General features: G+C 39.6%; 1 protein-coding gene across 1 annotated transcript; it reads left to right on the plus strand.

The window, feature by feature from the left end:
• The first annotated feature begins 1117 nt into the window (after window positions 1-1117).
• ADH6 (alcohol dehydrogenase 6 (class V)) lies at window positions 1118-20422 on the plus strand. The gene is made up of 9 exons (XM_059664968.1): window positions 1118-1251; window positions 3143-3244; window positions 5106-5238; window positions 12311-12398; window positions 12516-12732; window positions 13882-14142; window positions 15366-15501; window positions 18161-18299; window positions 18947-20422. The coding sequence occupies exons 1-9, from the start codon at window positions 1234-1236 to the stop codon at window positions 18969-18971; spliced, it is 1119 nt and encodes a 372-aa protein (XP_059520951.1). The 5' UTR covers window positions 1118-1233; the 3' UTR covers window positions 18972-20422.
• Window positions 20423-20823: the final 401 nt, after the last annotated feature.

The following is a 20823-nucleotide window of genomic DNA, read 5'->3' on the forward strand; positions in this document are numbered from 1 at the left end:
CCCCAAAAAAAGAAAACCTGTAGATCCAGATGGTTTTACTGGAGAATTTAAAGAATTAACACCAATTCTGCACCATATCTTCCAGAAAATAGAAGACGAGGGACCAATTTTATGAAATTAGTATAAATGTGACACCAAAATCAAAGACAGTGCAAAGAACGAAAAATAACACCAACAACTCTCAAGAATACAGACACAGAAATCATTAGCTAAACATTAGCCAAATGAATCTGGCAAAATATAAAAGGAACTATACACCAAGTGGGATTTGTTCCAGGTGTGTAAGGCTGGTTTAACATTTGGAAATTAATCAGTATGAATCACCATATCAACACCCTAAGAAGAAAAATCATATGACCCAGAAAAAGCAGTTGACCCAGAAAGAGCATTTATTCTTCTCTTTCCTTTTAGCTAAAACCTGCCCACTGGTGTTGCCTTTCGTTGGAAATATATTTCCTTGTCCTCATTGTTCACCGGGATCCGGTCTTGGTCAGGACTCTCTTAGTTCATTCACACAAAGAGATTTTCTCAAATCCCAATCCTGATTGTGAGGCTCCTTAAGCAAACCGGTTTCACTTTATCTGAGTAACCAGCTGGGCATAAGACATGAGGAGCTTATGCTAAACTACTAGATAAAATGGTCTAGTAGCATCCTACTTCCTCAGCAATGGGACACACATTTGGAAAAAGAAAGAATTACTCAAGGTTAGAGACACAAATGGTCATATCCATGTTTGAGAAATAAGATAAAAATAAGATATACACTCTATTAGAAATTTTAAACTTGTACATTTAAAAGACCAAATTTAAAACTCAACAGAGTACATATTAACACTAATGATTATTAGAAGGTTTAGTCCAAATTTTTTTTAAAAATCATTGCTTAAATATATGTTGTATGAAGCCTCTCAAACCCCAACCCAATTATTCTTGTATTATCAGTCTTTGTGTTCAAATTAGTTTTGCAATACTAATTATATATTATTGAAAGAGAAAATACTTTGCACAATTCCACTTTTCACTTTCACTGAGCTAAGCCTGTTTCTGATAAGAACTAGGACAATCTGAGTTTCAGGCATATCAATGACAAGATTATACAAAAAACGCAGGACCCAGCCTCTTGATCAACCAGTGACCTGTGTACTCTTGGACTTTCCACAGCGGAAGTTGTAACCAGAATCTCCCTTTCCCAATATACTCATTTGTGGCAAGAAGACCACGAAGAAGATCAGCATGAGCACTACAGGGAAAGTAAGTACAGCTTTCTTTATGTCATGTCACAATTGCGTCCATTTGTGTGCTTGTCTATTTAACACCTCATCCCCCAACTAGTCTCTGTACTCCTACAGGTGAGACACTGTCTTAATCTTAGTTCCTCTCCTCCTTTCCCTTTGCTTTCACTCCCTGTATGTGTTTTGCCTTTCCTTGGTGTTTTCAGTCCTTCCATAAGCAATATATCAAGCCCCATATGAACTTTCCAGAGTTGAAGACACATCCCCTCCTTCAAAGATCTCATGGAGAGACAGAGTATTATAAAAGAATAATTATAAGAGTGCACAAGTGTTTTCTACAGCAACACCCTGGAGAACTTGTTGCTGGTGCCTCACCTTCCCCTCCGCGCCCCCCCCCCCCGCCCCCGGTCCCTACCCCTGGCGCCCCCGCCCCAGAGTAACTCAGTCAGTAAGTTTGGGGGTAGGACCCAATAATTTGCAAATATTGCTGCTGCTGGTCTGGGACTACACCTTCAGTACCACTACCTTACAATAATACCCTGCTTTGTTAAAACAGCAGGGGGAGACAGGTAAAAAACTTATCCTCTAAAAATGAACTGCCTTATACTACTAAAAACAAACAGAGTGTGCAAGGGTAGCAAAAGAGAGATAGGAAGTGCTCCTAAGCTGGCTAGACTTTCCACAGGAGGGGACACTTAGCATCAAAGTGAAACATAGGAGAAAGAAAAATAACCCCTTTGAGAATCTCCAAAATATTTTTTGTGCCAGGAGGGTAACGTCAGAGGCAGGAAGTGACCAGAAATAAGGCAGGAGCGATGGATAGGGAGAAGCTCATGGAGAGTCTGACAGACCATGTCAACAGATCCTGATAAACTATTGGCAGCCATGACATTTTTAGGTAGGGGATTAGCATGGTCAGGATTATATTTCAAATGGCAATGATATAAAGGGTGGATTTGAAGGTGATGAACCCAAGTCAGGTAAAAGGCAAAGTAAAGACCTGGACCACACAGTATCAGGAGAAATGGAAAAGAGCTGACAGATTCCAGAAAGTTTCAGATTTAGATAAAAATTAAGGCTACTTCCCAGGTTTCTTTCTTGGGTGAGTGAATAGGTTACATGGCCACACATTGGAATAGAGAGTGCCGAGGGAGGAGCAGATTATGGGTAATGTCCGCCACTGGCAGCAAGGGGTGGGGACAAGAGAAAGAAATAATGATGTGTTCATATTTTAACATGTTGAGTTTAAGATACCTGAGGACATTCAAATAGCAGATGAATAAATGAGTCTGGAGCTTAAAGATGTCTGTCCATAAATACAAGCTGTCAAAGTGGTCTACATAAAGGTGGTGGTAGAATCTACAAAAATAGATGAGACCACATAGGGAGAGAATTTATAGTGAGAACAGTGGTGAGCTGAAATCAGAAAAAGAACTACCTTGCCACCAACAACCTCTCCAACCTCAATTTGCCTGTGACCATCACCATTTGATGAAGTGCCACAACTAGATGTTCTCCGTTCCCTGCTCCATAACGCACCCCTCCACCCCAAAACTGTCTCTCCCACACCTAGGATCACAAATAGCTCCCACACTGCATGCCATTCCCACCCTGAGATAGCCACTGGGCAGCTTCAAGATCAAAAGTATGGCATCTATCCTCTTGATTGTGCAGCACTGTATAAATATAGTTAGTATTGCAAAACTAATTTGGATGAAGAGGCTGATAGTACAAGAAAAGTTGAACTGAGGTCCAAGAGGCTACACACAGAATATATTTAAGCAATGACTTTTTTTTTTTACTTGAGTGTGGAAGACCTAAGTGTATTAAACCTTCTAATAATCATTACTATAGAGTCCATCTCCCAAGCCTAAAGCGTTTCCCTTTCTACCCCATGTTCCCTTCCCCAGGTGATCAAGTGCAGAGCAGCCGTACTCTGGAAGGCTGGTGCACCATTTTCCATTGAGGAGGTAGAAGTGGCCCCACCAAAGGCAAAGGAAGTTCGCATAAAGGTAAAAAGAAAAAATACACATTTCCACACCAAAAATCAGACCTATTCACTGCAAGTTATACATTATTTTCACAATGTTAAATTCAGAAAGAAAACTACAAAATCTTCTATTTCTTTTTCATTAAACATTTCCATCTGTCTTTAAGTCCAGCCAGAGAAAAGGTTAGGGAGGTATGGCATAGGCTAACTGCCCAAAGGATATTTATTCACAGCTGCAGTACTAAATACTACTTAAAAGAAGTTTCTACCACTGACCATATTTTAATCTGTACTTTCATATTTGTTTATGACATTCTTCATGATATTTAAGTTATCTTGAAATCTGATATATGAAAAAATGTGTTTGATTATAGATAAATCAAGTCTAAACCCTGGGAGGTCAGGTTAGGAATACCTGTTATTTTATAGATGAAAAGATTTTAATCCACTGAGGTGTAATGACTGGTTACAGAGCTGAGTAGAGTAAAAACACAGATGTCAACAACTTTCCTCAACATTGGTTACACATTTGGAAGCACTTGGGAGCTTTGAAAAATGCTGATAACTGGGTCCCACCCCCGGACATTCAGATTTTGTGATTTAATCAGTTTGGGGTGCAGTCTGGTCATGAGAGTCTTTACATTTCCACCAGGAGCCACCAGACCAGAACATTGTCCACCTGACTTCATTGTTATTATTTAACTTTAATTTGATGAAGAAGTACTGTTTGTAATGGACTACAAAGAGGCAGTCCTTTTCTTTGTCACCTGTGCAATCCATGCCCCTTCTCAGAGTCTTCTCAGGCCTGCGTCTATGCAGAGTGCACAGGAGGCCACATGGCCCACTCACTCCTACCCACAGGGTCACCACTTACACAGCCAGATTTAGACCCGGACTCAAAGGTATACAACCATTATTTGACAAGCTACAAATATGAATCTCTCACCCATGAATTTGAACAAGATACAGAGACTGAGTAAAGCAGGAGATAGTAGGCACTGAAGAGGCTAGAAGGACTCAGGACTGATTGCCCTCTTTTACCATATACATAAGCGTGAGAAATAAGAAATAAGAAAAAGCCTGTCTTCAGGAAGTAGTATGCCCATGTTGAATCAGAGTGTAGATCTGAAGACAAAGTCTGCTTGATGGATTCTAGATCCGTGAGGCCTAACTGCACTTCCACAGTTGGATTGTAAGCAATTTTACAGTATTCTTCCAGTAATCGCCCTTTTACATGAGCAAATTTCAATAGATTTCAATTCTTGATGAGTGTGTGTGTGTGTGTGTGTGTGTGTGTGCATGTAACCAACCTCACACCAATTTAAAGGTGAAGAAACTAACACTCATTAAGAATAATTTATCCCAGGTCACACAGCTAAGAAGGGCATAGCCAGGATTTCAGCCTTTCTGGACCACTGCTCCGGAGTGCCTCCATTTTAAACTGTCTGGCTGATTTAAACCAAGAAAGTGGGATTATGACTTGTACCAATAACACAACTATAATAGAAGATAGTATCTTTTTCCTTCCTGTGTTCCAATTCCTTCATTTTGATCATTGCTCTTTTTCCTCCACACTCGCACCCCGACACTCCAATGAAGGACAAAGTAAGATATTTGATGTCACACTGTGGTTTTACAACTGTCTCTTACTGAACCCACACTGACCTCCCCAGTAAGTTTTAAAAACATCATTTTGATTCTGAAATTACCTAATAAAAAATATTGCATTGCTTTAAACGAATTAACACAATAAAATTATTAGAAATAAAACTAAGAAATATGCAGCATATCAACCTAGAAAAAAAAGATTTAAAACATTAACAAGTCTAAAACACCTTTATCTGAGACAGAAAAAATTATATTACTCTTTGCCTTCCATACAGATCACGGCCACAGGGCTCTGTGGTACAGAGATTAAAATGTTGGAGAATCAAATGCAGTATCCCATCATTTTGGGCCATGAAGGGGCTGGAATCGTTGAGAGTGTGGGAGAAGGAGTGAGCACTGTGAAAACAGGTATGAACTGGCTTGGTACCTGGAGTTAGGAAATAGCAGCAACTTGGAACTTACATCAGGGAAATATGAGATCAAGTGACATAAAAGGAGAAATGTTGACCATCTGTTAGAAAAATAATAATTATGTTATAGAAAAATACTAAATGTATATATCCTTTGCATTTATATTTTGATACTAATAAGGACAAGAACTAAAATGCACTGAAACAGAACCTGAAAGTATAAATTAGACAAAATTGTACAAAAAGAAGTGAAGTGTTAAGTAATTTATTCAACTGAAGCATATGATAAATAGTCAAACAGTGGAACCAAATAGAGAAAGAACTCAGAACTGGATCAAATATATACATAGGAGTAAAATGCGGAATTAGGTCTGGCTTTTAAATTTAAGGAGGAAAACATGATTATTCAATAAATGACATTGAAACAACTTGATAGTCTTCGGGGGAGGCAGAAAATTGCATTGCTATTGCATTTTTATATTAAAAAAATAATGCTATATGAATCCTAGAATTAAATGTGGGAAAAAAAACTAAAAGAACATTGTATTATTTCAGAGAAGAGGAGGAAAGTTTAATTAGGAAAAAAAACAGATGATGTAAATAATATATAAAGTTGACAACATAAAAAGCTTTTTAAATTCCATTTATAAAAATTACTCTCCCAGCCCTGGCTGGGTGGCTCAGTTGGTTGGAACATCATCCCATACATCAAAAGGTTTCAGGTTCAGTTTCCAGTTAGGGCACATACCTAGGTTTCAGGTTCAATCCCTGGTCAAGGTGTGTGCAGGAAGAAACCGATCAATGTTTTTCTCCCATATCCATGTTTCACTCTCTCTTCCTCCCTCTCTCTCTAAAAATCAATAAAAACATATCCACTGGTAAGGATTAAAAAATAAAAATACCCTCGCCAAATCAGTAAACAAATTTAAAAATGGGCAAATTTCTTTATTATATAAAGAATTATTTTAGAGCAGGGGTCCTCAAACTTTTTAAACAGGGGGCCAGTTCACTGGCCCTCAGACCGTTGGAGGGCCGGACTATAGTTTAAAAAAAAAACTATGAACAAATTCAGCAACAGGCAGCGGCGGCAAAAACACCTGGCGGGCCGGATAAATGTTTTCAGTGGGCCGCATGTGGCCCCCGGGCCATAGTTTGAGGACCCCTGTATTTAGAGGAAGAACCAAGATGGTGGCATAGGTTAACACCTATACTTGCTGCCTCTCACGACCACATCAAAATTATAACTAAAAGGCAGAACAACTACCACCCAGAACCACAGGAAGGCTGGCTGAGTGGAAGTTCCACAACTAGAGAGGTGAAGAAGGAGCATTGAGACTGGTAGGAGGTGCCGAGGTGTAGAAAGTGCTGGCACCTGGATGTGCTGCTCTTTTAATTGGGAGGGAGATACAAGCTCCCACTTGCTCTGAACTCCAGTTCCGGATGAGACTCTGGGGACCCAGACACATACGGGGAGAAACTGGACTGTCTGGCATCGGGACAGGAACGAGAGGGTGGCTTTCTCTCAGAGGAGCTTGCAGCGATCATTGTTCCTGCACGAGGGGCACAGGATGTGGAGACCCAGGGACCTCTCCAGTGCAGGCTGACTGGCAGCCATTGCTGTTTGCTCTGCCCTGGTGAATCCCAGAGACCCTGCCCCACCCAAGCTGAGCACTTCAGCTTTTGCATATGAATGGCCTGTCTTTTCTCAGCCTAAAACTGTCAAACTGCAGCTGGATCAGAGAGCCCCAGAGCTTCCAAAAGAAGGCCCAAGACCCGACAGCAGCAGCCTGCCTTGCTTCACAGCTGGGCCTCATCTGGGCACTTCCAAACCCAAAACAAAGAGGAGAAATCTGCAGATGTCTCTGTAGCTTCTGCTGGGTGGCCCCAGACAGTGGCTGACCTTGCACTTCCTTGGAGATCCAAGAGCCAGTGTACCCAGTGGTCAGAGTGAGACCATCCCAGATTACAACTCTTCACATCCATAAGAGACATACTCAAGTGGCAGACTCAGTGAGCACCAAAGCCCCACTGAAGCAAGTCCTGCCCCATAAGGGAGTCTTCTGCACAATAGATCTTCCAGTGTAGACACAGCTGGTCATCACAGCCAATTGGCCTGGAGGTCAATTCCTCCCACTGATACCAACAGCAATCAAGGGTTAACTATGGCAAGACTGTGCAAACAACCCACAAAGGAGTGCACCAAGAGCATCCACCTCAGGTGACTGGGGAGGCTGAGCCACTGGGCCCTATAGGACACCAACCATACAAGGCCACTCTATCAACTCAAGAAGACTTAGAAGCTACCCAGTACATAGAAACAAACACAGGGAAGCAGCGGAGACAAAGAAATAAATCACAAATGAAAGAAATGGATGAAAGCAAACTACTGGATATAGAGTTCAAAACCATGGTTATAAGATTACTCAAGAATCTTCTAGAAACCTCCGAGAAATTTAGTGAGACCCTCAAGGATATGAAAAAGGACCAATCAGAAATTAAGCATACACTGACTGAAATAAAGAATAATATACAGAGATCCAACAGCAGACTAGAGGATCCCAAGAATCAAGTCAAAGATTTGAAATACAAAGAAACAAAAAACACCCAACTGGAAAAGCAAAAAGAAAAAAGAATCCAAAAATATGAAGATAGTGTAAGGAGCCTCTCGGACAACTTCAAGCATACCAACATCCGAATTATGGGGGTGTCAGAAGAAGAGAGAGAGCAAGATACTGAAAACCTATTTGAAGAAATAATGACAGAAAACTTCCCCTACCTGGTGAAAGAAATAGACTTCCAAGTCCAGGAAGTGCAGAGAACCCCAAACAAGAGGAATCTAAAGAGGGCCACACCAAGACACATCATAATTAAAATGCCAAGAGCAAAAGACAAAGAGAGAATCTTAAAAGCAGCAAGAGAAAAACAGTTAGTTAACCTACAAGGGAGTACCCATATGACTATCAGCTGATTTCTCAACAGAAACTATGCAGGCCAGAGGGAGTGGCAAGAAATATTCAAAGTGATGAATAGCAAGAACCTACAACCAAGATTACTTTACCCAGCAAAGCTATCATTTAGAATTGAAGGTCAGATAAAGAGCTTTACAAATAAGAAAAAGCTAAAGGAGTTCATCACCACCAAACCAGTATTATATGAAATGCTGAAGGGTATTCTCCAAGAAGAGGAAGAAGAAAAAGATAAAGATAAAAAATTATGAACAACAAAGTGACAACAAATACATATCTATCAACAAGTGAGCCTAAAAATCAAATGAATAAAAAACCTGCCGAAACCGGTTTGGCTCAGTGGATAGAGCGTCGGCCTGCGGACTGAAAGGTCCCAGGTTCGATTCCGGTCAAGGGCATGTACCTTGGTTGCGGGCACATCCCCAGTGGGAGATGTGCAGGAGGCAGCTGATCGATGTTTCTCTCTCACCAATGTTTCTAACTATCTCTCTCCCTTCCTCTCTGTAAAAAATCAATAAAATATATTTAAAAAAAAAAAAACCTGATGAACAGAACAGTCTAAGAATGTAATAGAATCAGGGGCGTGGAAAGGGAGCAGACTGACAATCCTCGGGGGGAAGGGGTTGTGGGGGGTGCGGGAAGAGTTTGGACAAAGAGCTTATACCTATGAACAAGGTCAGTGGCGGGGGGTAGGTGGTGGGGGAGGAAGGCCTGGAGTGGGGTGGGAACCGGGTGGAGAGGAGCTATGGGGGGAAAAAAGAGGAACATCTGTAATAATCTGAACAATAAAGATTTTAAAAAATAAAATAAAATAAAATGCAAATTAATTTAACCTGGTGAGCCACTTTATTAATAAGGAGGACATATGAAAAATTTACTCATTTAATCCAATTTTCACATGGTGTTAAAAATTAAAAAAAAAAATCCAATTGTAAGTTAGAAAACTCTGATTAGCAGCCACTCCTGGCTAAGTCTTCAAAGACATTTTCTCTTGTGCCTTGTTGGTTTAGTTTATAGATCTCATGGCAGATGTATGGTTAGGAAAGGTATTTCTGGCAGAAACTTAGTGAAGTCTCACAATGAAAATAGAAAGCCATCAACATTTTTTTAAAAAAACTAGCAACATGACCAGAGCTACCAATAGCAATAGATGAGAGGGTATGGAAAGAGAGGAGGTTAGAAACAAGACCCCTTAGGAGTTCAATATAATTGTCCAGACAAAAAATAGTGACAGCCTCCATAAAGAAATGATTTCCTGCTATGGTTTTCATCTGACCCACTCAAAGCACCAATCATAAAAGGGAAAGCAGATATCAAACACTAAACAGTCAACATTTATAAAGTTCTTTATTTATCAAACCCTTAGCATTTATTAAGAAGCAGATGCTGTTCCAAGCACTTTGCAAATATTAGCTCATGTAGTTCTCATCACAAATATATGAAGTAAGTACTATTAACCTCCCCTATTGTACAGATGGAGGTACAGAGGCAAAGGGAGGAAAAAAAAAAAAGAATTCTTTTAAAGCAATTAAAAAAAAAAAAAAAAAAAAAGCACAGCCCAGCAGTATAATGGGCAAAGGAAATACACGATCTAGTATGGAGGGGAAAATATATACATATTAAATAAATATAATTTTTAAATACAATGGTAAAACATTGTTTACCTAACAGATTAGGAAAGATTTAAAAGTTTGATAATATGTAAGGTTGACAAGAGTGTAGGCAACCAACTTCTTTGTAGCTTATTATTTGAAAAGTAATTTTACACAACTTTAAATTTGGCAATATGTAACATCATTTATATCAGCATTTCTCAACCTGTGGGTCGCCAACCTGTGGGTCGTGACCCCTTTGGGGGTCGAATGACCCTTTCACAGGGGTCGCCTAAGACCATCGGAAAACACATATATAATTGCATATTGTTTTTGTGATTAATCACTATGCTTTAATTATGTTCAGTTTGTAACAATGAAAATACATCCTGCATATCAGATATTTACATTACGTTTCATAACAGTAGCAAAATTACAGTTATGAAGTAGCAAGGAAAATAATTTTATGGTTGGGGGTCACCACAACATGAGGAACTGTATTAAAGGGTCGCAGCATTAGGAAGGTTGAGAACCACTGATTTATATGCACCTAATTTGGACCCAATACTTCCAATTCTAGAAAGTTGTTCCATAGATATATACCCATGTCGTAGCTTTCTATTGCTGATGTAAAAAAAAAAATCGCTGCAAAGTTAGCAGCTTAAAACAAAACAAATTTACCATCTTCGTTTCTGTATGTCAGAAGTCTGAGTTCTCTGCTTAGGGTCTCACAAGGTAGAAATCAAGATTTTGGCCAGCGGGGTTCTTGTCTGGAGACTCTGGAGAATCCAGTTCCTTGAAGTTGTAGGATTGACAGATCACCCTCGGCTTTTGAAGCTGCTCACATTCCTTCCTATGTGGCCCCTTCACCCACTTGCCTCAAAGCAACAATAGCACATTGAATCCTTCCGGTGCTTTGGATTGCTTTGTCTTTCTCTCCTGCTTTCCTCTGGCGTCCTTTAAAGGGCTCATATGATCACAGGGTCTGCCTAAAGATTCCAGGGTACTCCCCATTTTCCTGTCAATAGATTAGTACCCTTAAATACATCTGCAAAGCTGCTCTTTCTATACAACATATTCACAGTCACGGTAACAACGCGTTCAGTTTCGGGGGATTAGGACAGGATGTCTTTGGAGGACCATTTTAGAAATTCTGCCTACCATTGCCCAGATGTGCACAAAATATTTATTGCATTGCTTTTTATCATGTCGGGAAAACACGAAACAAAACAAAAATTTTAAGGCAGGAAATAACCTAAATGTCCAGGAGACCAGTTAAATCAATTAAGATATATCTATACAACAAAGTTCCATGTAACTATTAAACAAAATGATAGAGTGCTATATGTACTAAAATGAGAAATCTCCAAGTTATATTGTTAAGTAAAAGACCAAGACCTAGCCCTGGCTGGTGTTGCTCAGTATTAGGGCATCAGCCTGTGCACCAAAAGACTGAGGGTTCGATTCCTGGTCAAGGGCACATACCTGGGTTGCACATTTCCTGGCCCTGGTTGGGAATGTGCAGGAGGCAACCAATCAATGGGTCTCTCTCACATCAATGTCTCCCCCCCCCCCCACCGCTCCCCCCCTCCCCGCCCCCAGCTCGCTTGCTCCCTTCCATTCTCTCTATAAATCAATGGAAAAAATATCCTCAGATGAAAATTAACAAAGAAATACAAAAACCAAGGCCTACCACAGGGTAAATAATATGCTAGACTTTGCATTTTTAAAAGGGTTATATCTCTAAAAATACCATGGGCCCTGAGAAGAGTACTTGTCTCTAGGGTGGGGGAAAGAGAACTGGAGACTGGGGCTAATCTTCACATTTGTGCAGTTTAAATTCTTACCATATGTATGTCTGTGTTACTTTTTAAAAACTAAAAAATAAATAAAAGAACCTACATCCTACATCCTATAACTAAAAATACGAAATAACTTACTCTAGTTTACAGTGATATACACTGGGGCAGTCAGAAAGTCCATCTTAGGCAAGTTATTCTGATCTTCTCCTTACTAGTATATGTTGAATATAACTCAATAAATCTACTTACCTTTGTTTCCATGCCCAAGAAGAAAGAAGAAAGAACCGATGTAAAATATATAACACAGCATATAGGCAATTTTTTTTTTTCCTGGGTCCAGAAGCTTATATTGTGAACATGAGGTATCCATGTTTACACACCCAATTCCTGACACCAGAAGTTAGTGTGGAAAATTAAAGATAAGATTTGGCTTAATGGCTATCATTTGAAGCTTCAGAATAAATTACAAAGGAGGCAAATCTGGGCTCAGCTCCTAGGGATTTAGCACTGAGCCCAGGAAGACCCAGATGCCAACGACATCCCTTCTTTCTGTAAGTACTTCATAGTCTCCACAGTATCAACACAGTTGAATGTGGAAATTGCTCTCAGGAGTCATATTTTTCCTGGGTGCCTTGCTGTTTACATTTTGAGAAACAGCTACCTCTTTACTTTAAAAGATAACATCGTATTAAATGATTTTGTTCTCTTAGGTGATAAAGTTATCACACTCTTTCTACCACAGTGTGGAGAGTGTGCCTCATGCCTTAATTCTGAAGACAACTATTGTCTACAACTCAAGTAAGTTTTCACTAAATATTTTCTTTTTGAAAAATTAATTGAATGTCCTTGGAAGGAATATAAGCTTGCTAATTCAAACTTAAAAAAACTTTTTGTTTGTTTTTTGGTCTATAAAAGACAGTCATATACCAGCCTGATGACTGATGGTACCAGTAGATTTACCTGCAAGGGAAAACCAATATATCACTTTGCCAATACGAGCACCTTCTCTGAATACACAGTGATAAGAGAAATCTCAGTTGCCAAGATCGATGCAGTGGCTCCTCTGGAGAAAGTATGCCTCATTAGCTGTGGTTTTTCCACTGGGTACGGTGCTGCAATCAATACTGCCAAGGTGAGAAGCGTTTATACCCATTGTGATTGGAACTCTTGGTACATGGTGTTGATAGGCCTCATGCATAGGCCATATCTGATCATTCAACCTGAGGAAGAATCACAAACCTGCCTTGAAACATCCCTGAGTTCTTTACAATCTAGTCATCCCATACCCTCGTCATCCCATACCCTCATCCACATCTGTCCCATTCCCTCTTAGTCAGTAGTAAATGCCAAATTATGTCTGGATGCCATTCACAAGTGGAGACATGAGGAATTATTGGAGTTAAACATAACACAGTCACAAAATGGCTATGTGTCTTCCATATTCCAGTTCATTCTTTTTTTTTCATTCAACAAATATTTATGGAGTCATTCACTGTTGCAGGTGTAGGGATTTAGCAGCTATCAAAACTCATCAAGCTTCTATTCTGTTGTATAATACATCAGGTGGTGATCCATGCTTATGAAAAGAAAAGGAGAATAGAAAGATCAACTCATGAAAGGGGTGTTGCTATATAAAACAGATTGGTCAGGCAACCCCACTCTGACTGAGTGGGTTACTGTTATACTTCTGTTTTGGAACATCACCCAATCCTGCCCGGCTCCACTGTTTAATTGGCTGTTGAATTTTAGTTCTCCCCCCCCCCCCAATTTTCATTAGTCCCAATACCATACAAAGCGATAGGATAGAAGGGATTCAATTTAAATTAGTCTCATTTGGGACCCAATAAGAAATAAGCCTTTGCCTTCGTAAGGCATTGACAATGTAAGTAATGGAAAGATTACAGATATTCCCAAGGAAAGAGAAAGGAAGGGTTGCAGGAATTTGGAGATTGTTTTTAAAGAACTCAAAATATCCTAAATTAAGTAAATACTGAGCCAAATAAGTCTTAAGGTTCAAAGAAAGGGTCATTAAACTGCTCCTACCCATGCTAATTCCTCGGTTGAAATGTTCTATTTGCAGGTAATTTTTTTGCTCCTCTGGCAAAAAAGTATTCCACGTTTAGAAATACCTTGAGAAATTACAACTTTAGTTATAATATGTTTTAATTGAAAATATCCTTTGCTTACATCTCAAAAAAGTATATACAGACTTGGTCTTTCCAACTGAGTGAATGTGCGTGTTCTCTTTGCTTTGTTTTGTTTTATGCTTTTATGGGCTCAGGTGACGCCAGGCTCCACCTGTGCGGTGTTTGGCCTTGGAGGGGTCGGCCTGTCGGTTGTCATGGGCTGTAAAGCGGCTGGAGCGGCCAGGATCATTGGGGTGGACATCAACAAAGACAAATTTGAGAAGGCAAAGCAAGTGGGCGCCACCGAGTGCATCAGCCCACAGGACTTCAAGAAACCCATCCAAGATGTTTTAGTTGAAATGACAGGCGCTGGTGTGGAATTTTGCTTTGAGGTCATTGGAAATCCAGAAATGGTGGTATGTAATCCTCTGGAATGAAAATTACCAAATTTCTACCAATCATCACTTTAGATTTTACTTGAATAAAAATTGTAAAACTTCTTCCACATTCCTCTATTTGATTTTCCTGTGCTCATGACATCCCACCTGATATCCTCTGTCCACTCCTACAAATCTATTCATTCCCCTAGAACTCCCATACTGTGTTTTTCTTCTCTCTCCCCTCAGTGACATAAGGGAATCATGCCAGTCCCTTCAAATAAGCAGACAACATCCAAGAAGCAGGACAGAAAGGCCTTGTTAAGAATTATCAACAGATTATTTCGTAACAAGCAGAAGCCCAGTAACTTAATTTCTAAGCCAGAAGATTTAGGCAGGATAAGGACAATATTGGATGAATGATCCTATAAAGCAATGTGAGCTTTGCACTCACAGCAGTCTTTCAGGTTGGATCTGAGAGAAGCTTCCAAGGAAAATATTTACCAATCTTAACTAAATAGACTCATTTCAAAAGAAAGAAGAAAGATGTTGTTTTTCTGGCTAAATGTGGTTGATGTAAGAGACTATGAATGGAGAAGAAATTATTTTGCAGCTTGATACTTGCTTTCCTGGGAAATTTGTAGAAGCAATGTAAAGATCAGGTTGTACGGCTCCACCAGAAGAATGGACACACAAGAACTGCTTCCTCCAGCCGAGGTCCTTTCTTCAGCTTACAAAATCGTTTCACTCCTCACTACCCACAAATCTCCTCTTCTGCTAAAAGATACAGGAAAACCTTTCTCACAATCTTTCCCACAGACAGTCAGGCTCTGAGAAATAGCCTTTCAAAATAACTAATGCGAACATTAGTTGATCGCTTTGCTAATACATGATGTAAGGCAAATATCCAATTGTACTCTTTTATGTTGAAAAGATGTCAACTCTAACCATCAGTATCAGTAACGGTTCTTATTAAAATTAGTAGTAGCAGTAGTGATAGTAGTATTACTACCATAGATATTAGTATTTTAATTATTAAATTTCTGTTTAATCTAAAATGCCAAATACTATACATACTTGGCAGTACACAATATCTTATTTCAGCATATCCTTGTAAGAAAAATGTTATTTCAAATGAGGACAGAGAGAGCCATAAACAAAGGTCACAGACCACTCAGCAGTCAAGCTGAGGTTTAGACTAAGGCCCTACCTCTGAGGCACATCTTTTAACCCCTGCATTGTCTTGCATTGCTTTCCAACAGGCAGCTGCCCTCGCCTCCTGCCATGAGAGCCATGGAGTCTGCGTGATTGTTGGGCTCTTGGATTATGGTGTCCAGCTCAACATCAATGGCTACTTGTTCTTCTCGGGACGTTCTTTGAAGGGATCTGTTTTTGGAGGTATGGATGAAGCAAGGAAGAGTGGAAATGTGTGGGGGTTTGGAGATGGCATAATAGATAAACGTATCATAAATGCTTGAGAAGGCACATAAAACAAGAGCTTTAGACTACAGTTTTTGTTTCAACACAAATATCCAATACAGGGAGATGGGTATTGGATAGCTACAGTTGCCTCTTGGTAAGCTTTTTCTCTCAAAGAGAGAGAAGAGACTTTAAAAAATTGATTGGGGAAGAAGCCAATGTCCAAAGTTTAATGCAAATTCTAAATTGAAAAGGAAAGGCAATTTTGTGATCAATAACTATACTTCAATTGAGTTATATACCTGCCAACTGGCATTCTTTGGAGAATATATTGAACCATTAGTGGTCATTGTTCAACAATGTAAATCTTAACATGAAACAACTGTGTTGTCATTATACCAACTTAAATTATATAAAACATAATAGATTTGTGACTAAAAAGAAATACTACTGATAACAAGCAAATGAGATTTATTTTTTTTGAGAAAGAAAAAAATCATAAAGTACTTTGATTTTTACATTATTTTAAAATTTTATATATTTTAGAAGTCTTTTATGAAAAAGAATAAAGAAGCTAAATTAAATAAATCTGTTTAGGATCCTGTGCTTATAAACAAGTAATCTAATATTTAAGCAAAAATATATTTAGCCAGAGATTTTTGGGCAATCTGAATTCTTGGGCAAAAAAGATGAGAATTAGGAGCCATCTGCATTATTTGGACTAGTGAGCTAGCTGTGGCCTCCAAATTAGCTATGGTAGGGTTTTCTTACAGGTATTTTACAAAAAGTAGATAAATGACAGAGCCAGGGAAAAAGGCAAAAATCCAGTTTAGACTGCACTTCCAGTTCCTCCATTTGGGATCATTGGACAAACACACTGTTGTTCCCCTCTATTGTGTTTACAGACAATAACTGCTGATTACAAATACATATACTCAGCTAACTCTTGTAAAATAAGGTCACCAATATTTTAAATAATCCTCATATAGAAACTGTGTCACTGGCCACTTAAACATTCACATAATGATCATGAAGTTAATTCCTTTCTCTGGTTCAATAGTTTTTGATTAAAGGTAGCATTAAATGGGTGTTGAACAGGCCTGCTAAACTTCCTGCAATATACACTAGGAAGACTTTTCCCACCCAAAAGCCATTAATGCTATTGTTAAGAAGCACTGCCTGGCCTAGTCTGTGTTCCTGGGGCCTTCCTTTTTGGATTGTTTGGTTGAAAGAAGAAACAAAAAAAAAAACAAAAAAACAAGTGAAAGTGTTCCTTATATAGATATGAAAATGCTTTATCATATCACCAAGCAAAACATAAAAACAAAGACAGTAGATCTTAAAAACTGTCATCACAAGAAAAAAAATTGTAACTATGTGTGGTGATGAGTGTTAACTAAACTTAGTTTAATAGTAATCATTTCACAATATATGCATACATCAAGTCATTATAGTGTACGCTGAAAACTAATACAATGTTATATGTCAGTGATATCTCAATTTTTGAAAAAAACATTAAGACAAATAGAAAAATACACTAGCCCTTCATGCCATGACATATAGCACATTAGAATTCTTGATTATATATATCAGAGACAAACTTACATGCAAAATACATTCCTTGGAATAGTTTTAGGTAATTTTGGGAATAGGTGGGAAGACTGAAGAACGTGGCCCAGGCTGGAACCAAGAAAAGCACATAACTGCCAAGATCCCGTCAAAGGATGAGCTGCTTAGGACACTTGCCTCCTTGCACAGTTACACCACACTCACCCCTTCCAGAAACAAGCAGACCACCACTTCTGTGTGGTGACTTGCTGGCATGTCTCTTAGCACAGTCCTAAATGTAAAAATGGTATTTCTTAAAAATTATGAAAACAGAGAAAATACAACGCTAAGTTTCTGTTCCCTTGGCTGACCCCACCTTTCCCTGTGCAATTCTTGCTTCCAGAAAAAAAAAAACATTTTATTCTTATCTTGCTGTGTACACATTCTTTTTTCCAAAAACTGTCACTGAGATCACTGCCATGCAGAAATCTTCTCTTCCCTTAAGATTTTTGGCTCGTTCATGAAACTGCAGACCAAAACAATACACAAAATGTCCTGTTCCTGACCTTTGAATTGCTTTCTTTCATAGTTCCCAAGACTTTGGCCTTGTTTTTTTGTTTTTGTTGTGTTTTGTTTGTTTGTTTTTTTGTATAGGATATCCTCCAAAAAAATGTATTCACACACTCTGAATAATTATAAAGGCAGTGTTTATTAAAATACATTTCCTTTTCAAAATCGAGCTATCAGCTCTTAAAGTGTGAATACACTTTTTGGGGACACCCTGTACATTAGAGGTGGGCTCCCAGCTCCCAGGCAGTGCAACCTGACACCAAAACATCTGAGATAAGGTCCACAGTCCACTTGCTTTCAGTAAATTCTCTATAGTACCAGAGGTCTCAAGACTTTCAGGAGAACAGCCTTCTACACAGGGTATATGTTTGGGACAGGCATTCTCCTGATGACAGAGACAAGTTAATGGGAAATCCTTAGATTTCCTCAGTCAAAGCCAACACCTCCAGCAGTTCACCTGGTCCTTCGTGTAGAGTGAGTCTCATGAATAAAATCTCTTGTTAATCTGTTGTATTTCCAGGCTGGAAAAGCAGAGAGAGCGTCTCTAGACTGGTTTCAGATTATATGGCAAAGAAGTTTAATCTAGATCCACTGATTACCCATACTATGAAGCTTGATAAAGTCAATGAAGCCGTTGAATTCATGAAAACCGGAAAATGGCAAGTTCTTCCGCTAACCTTTATGTCTGAGTGTTTGGGGCAAGGGAAAGGGGTGTGGGAGTCGGAGGCAGGGAAGGGAAGTCGTGGCTGGTGAACCACATGCAGACAACAAAGAAGGTTTCAGGAGTCTGTAAAGCATCTCCTCCCCCTCTTTAATTTATTCCCAGCCTATCAATGTAATCTTTAAAATATTTAAGTGCTCATCTACCCTTACCATTCGTATTTTATTTCCAAGTTGGCATTTTTTATTTGACACATTAACCAATGAGTTTAGCTCGCAAAATTTTAGATCAAGTTTGAGTTCATAGGTTATGAAGAGGCCATAGTTGTTCTATTTTCAAGGGGGGAATTATCCCTAGAATTCTAAATTCTGACACCTATCTTTGGCCCACAAACAGAACTCCAGCCATCAACTGGACACTGGCCTTCCCCACAGGGTACAGACCTGCTTACATGTTCCTCACCTTTGGTGTCATTTTGAAAAAAAATCTCACACTGATTTAATCTCTCCATTTTTCACATAACATGAACAGAAGGAATCTAACTTACTTACTGGTCTACAAAGTGAAAATGTGAAATCCCAAACACAAATGTTGCTTTGGAAATGTTTCAACTTATTTTTTTCTTTCTTTTTTTTTCTTTTTCAGTATTCGCTGTGTCCTATTACTTTAAGTACAATGTAATGAACGCAAGACCTGCGGCATATTTCACCAACTAAATTGCATCCTGTATAACTTCCATGACTTAGAATTATCCACACAGCGCTGTTTCTATGTTCTTGCCTCTGATTCATTCAGTATTGGGCTCATATCTGACTTCAGCTCTCAACACCTCATCAAAATTGGTCTTATGTCACCCAGTCCCACCCAGGAACGTCTCCCTGTTAGAGCTAGTTTAGGGTTGATTTGAATCACCCAATTCCAAACCCTTCAAACCAACAGTCACCCCAAGATACTCCCATTTTCATAGTTGCCCCTACCTCTGGGCCCCTGTTTCTTTGCACACTATGTCTCTCATCCCCATGAAACTCCACTCATTTCACACCAAAGAAACAAAACTCACCACTTATGAGTTTATTGAACATTCAGGTTAAAGCAAGCTGATGGGGGAAGAGGACTTTATTACATCAACTTAAATAAATCCTAGTTAAACACTAAGTACTTCATTCTCAGTAGTACTCACCCCAGAGAAACTCCTACTGGTGTTTCATCTTATATAACCCAGCCTCAAACAATCACTTAAAATACTTCTATGGCACTCACCTCTTCTCTCGTGGATTGCCAAAGGAACTTTAAGTTCTTCTTTAATTGGCCAGGACAGTTTAGCTCGCAGCAGTTTGTGTCACGTGGCTTCATAGCCAAGCCATCTAAAAATCAGCAGGAAGAAAAAGGGGCTTGAAAGAAAAGGGGCGTTATTAATTACCAGGATCCATGCGCCCTAGGAGGCCGCTGTGGTATTAAACAATAAAACTGGCTTTTATTCCACTCTCCAAGGAAAGAGGGGATAGTGTGTAGTTACTACTAATGTGTATCATAGTTTCTTTCCTTCAAGAAGTAGATGAGATAAAGACAAGATCCAGCAGTGATTTGTGGCATCCAATCCCTCTCTACCCCTGCCCCCACTTCTCTGCCCTACTCCTTCGTAATGCTCCTAGAACCTGGGTTAAGATTGAGCCCTCGTGGGATATGACTTCTTCCCTATTCCCTAGATAGAGAGTCTCTTTCAAACCCTCTTCTCCAGCACACACACCAGAGCTCCCTTCCTAGTTAAGGTCACTTCTGCTGCAGTTTGGGCTCCCCTAGATCTGAAGCCACTAGATCAGACAGGGTTCCCGTGGGTCAGCAGACCTCAACAGACCTCGGGAAACCAGGAGATGAGATGTCATGTCTTACCTAGTCCAGTCGCTTCCTGATTTCAGATCAGCCAGAAAGGTGAGCTACATCCCTAGCCTATCTCTGCAGTCACGGCTACCACAGGTGTCAAAAGGCTCTCATGAGACTCTGATTCCCACACTGAGAAGAAGCATCATGAGGTGGGCACCCAGCCTTTCCTTCAGGGTACCTGCCTCCTACAAATAGAGGGGATAGGTGCTCTCAAACCTATTCTTTCTCTTCCAAACTGTGTCTCCTTCAGCAGGTTCAGCCCTTAGCCTCCAGCAGAACTCTTCGAGTCCTAATGAGAGAACGGACAACTAAGCAAGGAAAAATGATTAGCTTCAATGCCAACTAGTAATTTGTGTTTGCATCTGACGTGCTGTTTATTCACAACGCTTTGTGCAAGCACAGTTGTGTCTAGGGCCTTTCCCCCTCCCACCTAGGAATACAAAATGGCTTGTATGTTGGTTTTATTCAACCTGCTGTCTGCATTAGAATCAGAGAAGGGCCTGGGTCCCAGTGGACTGACCCCTCTCTGATCATCACAAGGAGTATTTTAACAAAGACAGAGGGTTCAGAATAGGGCATGCCCTACCAGGGATGCCTCTGCCGACAAGGACATGGCACTCTCCTTCTCCATCTCACCAAGT

This window comes from Myotis daubentonii, chromosome 1 (genome assembly GCF_963259705.1).
Source record: "Myotis daubentonii chromosome 1, mMyoDau2.1, whole genome shotgun sequence".
Lineage (NCBI taxonomy): Eukaryota > Metazoa > Chordata > Mammalia > Chiroptera > Vespertilionidae > Myotis > Myotis daubentonii.

What these genes read in the sequence shown, in the direction of transcription:
- ADH6 (XM_059664968.1), top strand. An exon ending in AACTATTGTCTACAACTCAA is followed by an intron (nt 12,399 to 12,515) that starts GTAAGTTTTCAC and finishes GGTCTATAAAAG; the next exon opens with ACAGTCATATACCAGCCTGA. An exon ending in GAAGGGATCTGTTTTTGGAG is followed by an intron (nt 15,502 to 18,160) that starts GTATGGATGAAG and finishes TTGTATTTCCAG; the next exon opens with GCTGGAAAAGCAGAGAGAGC.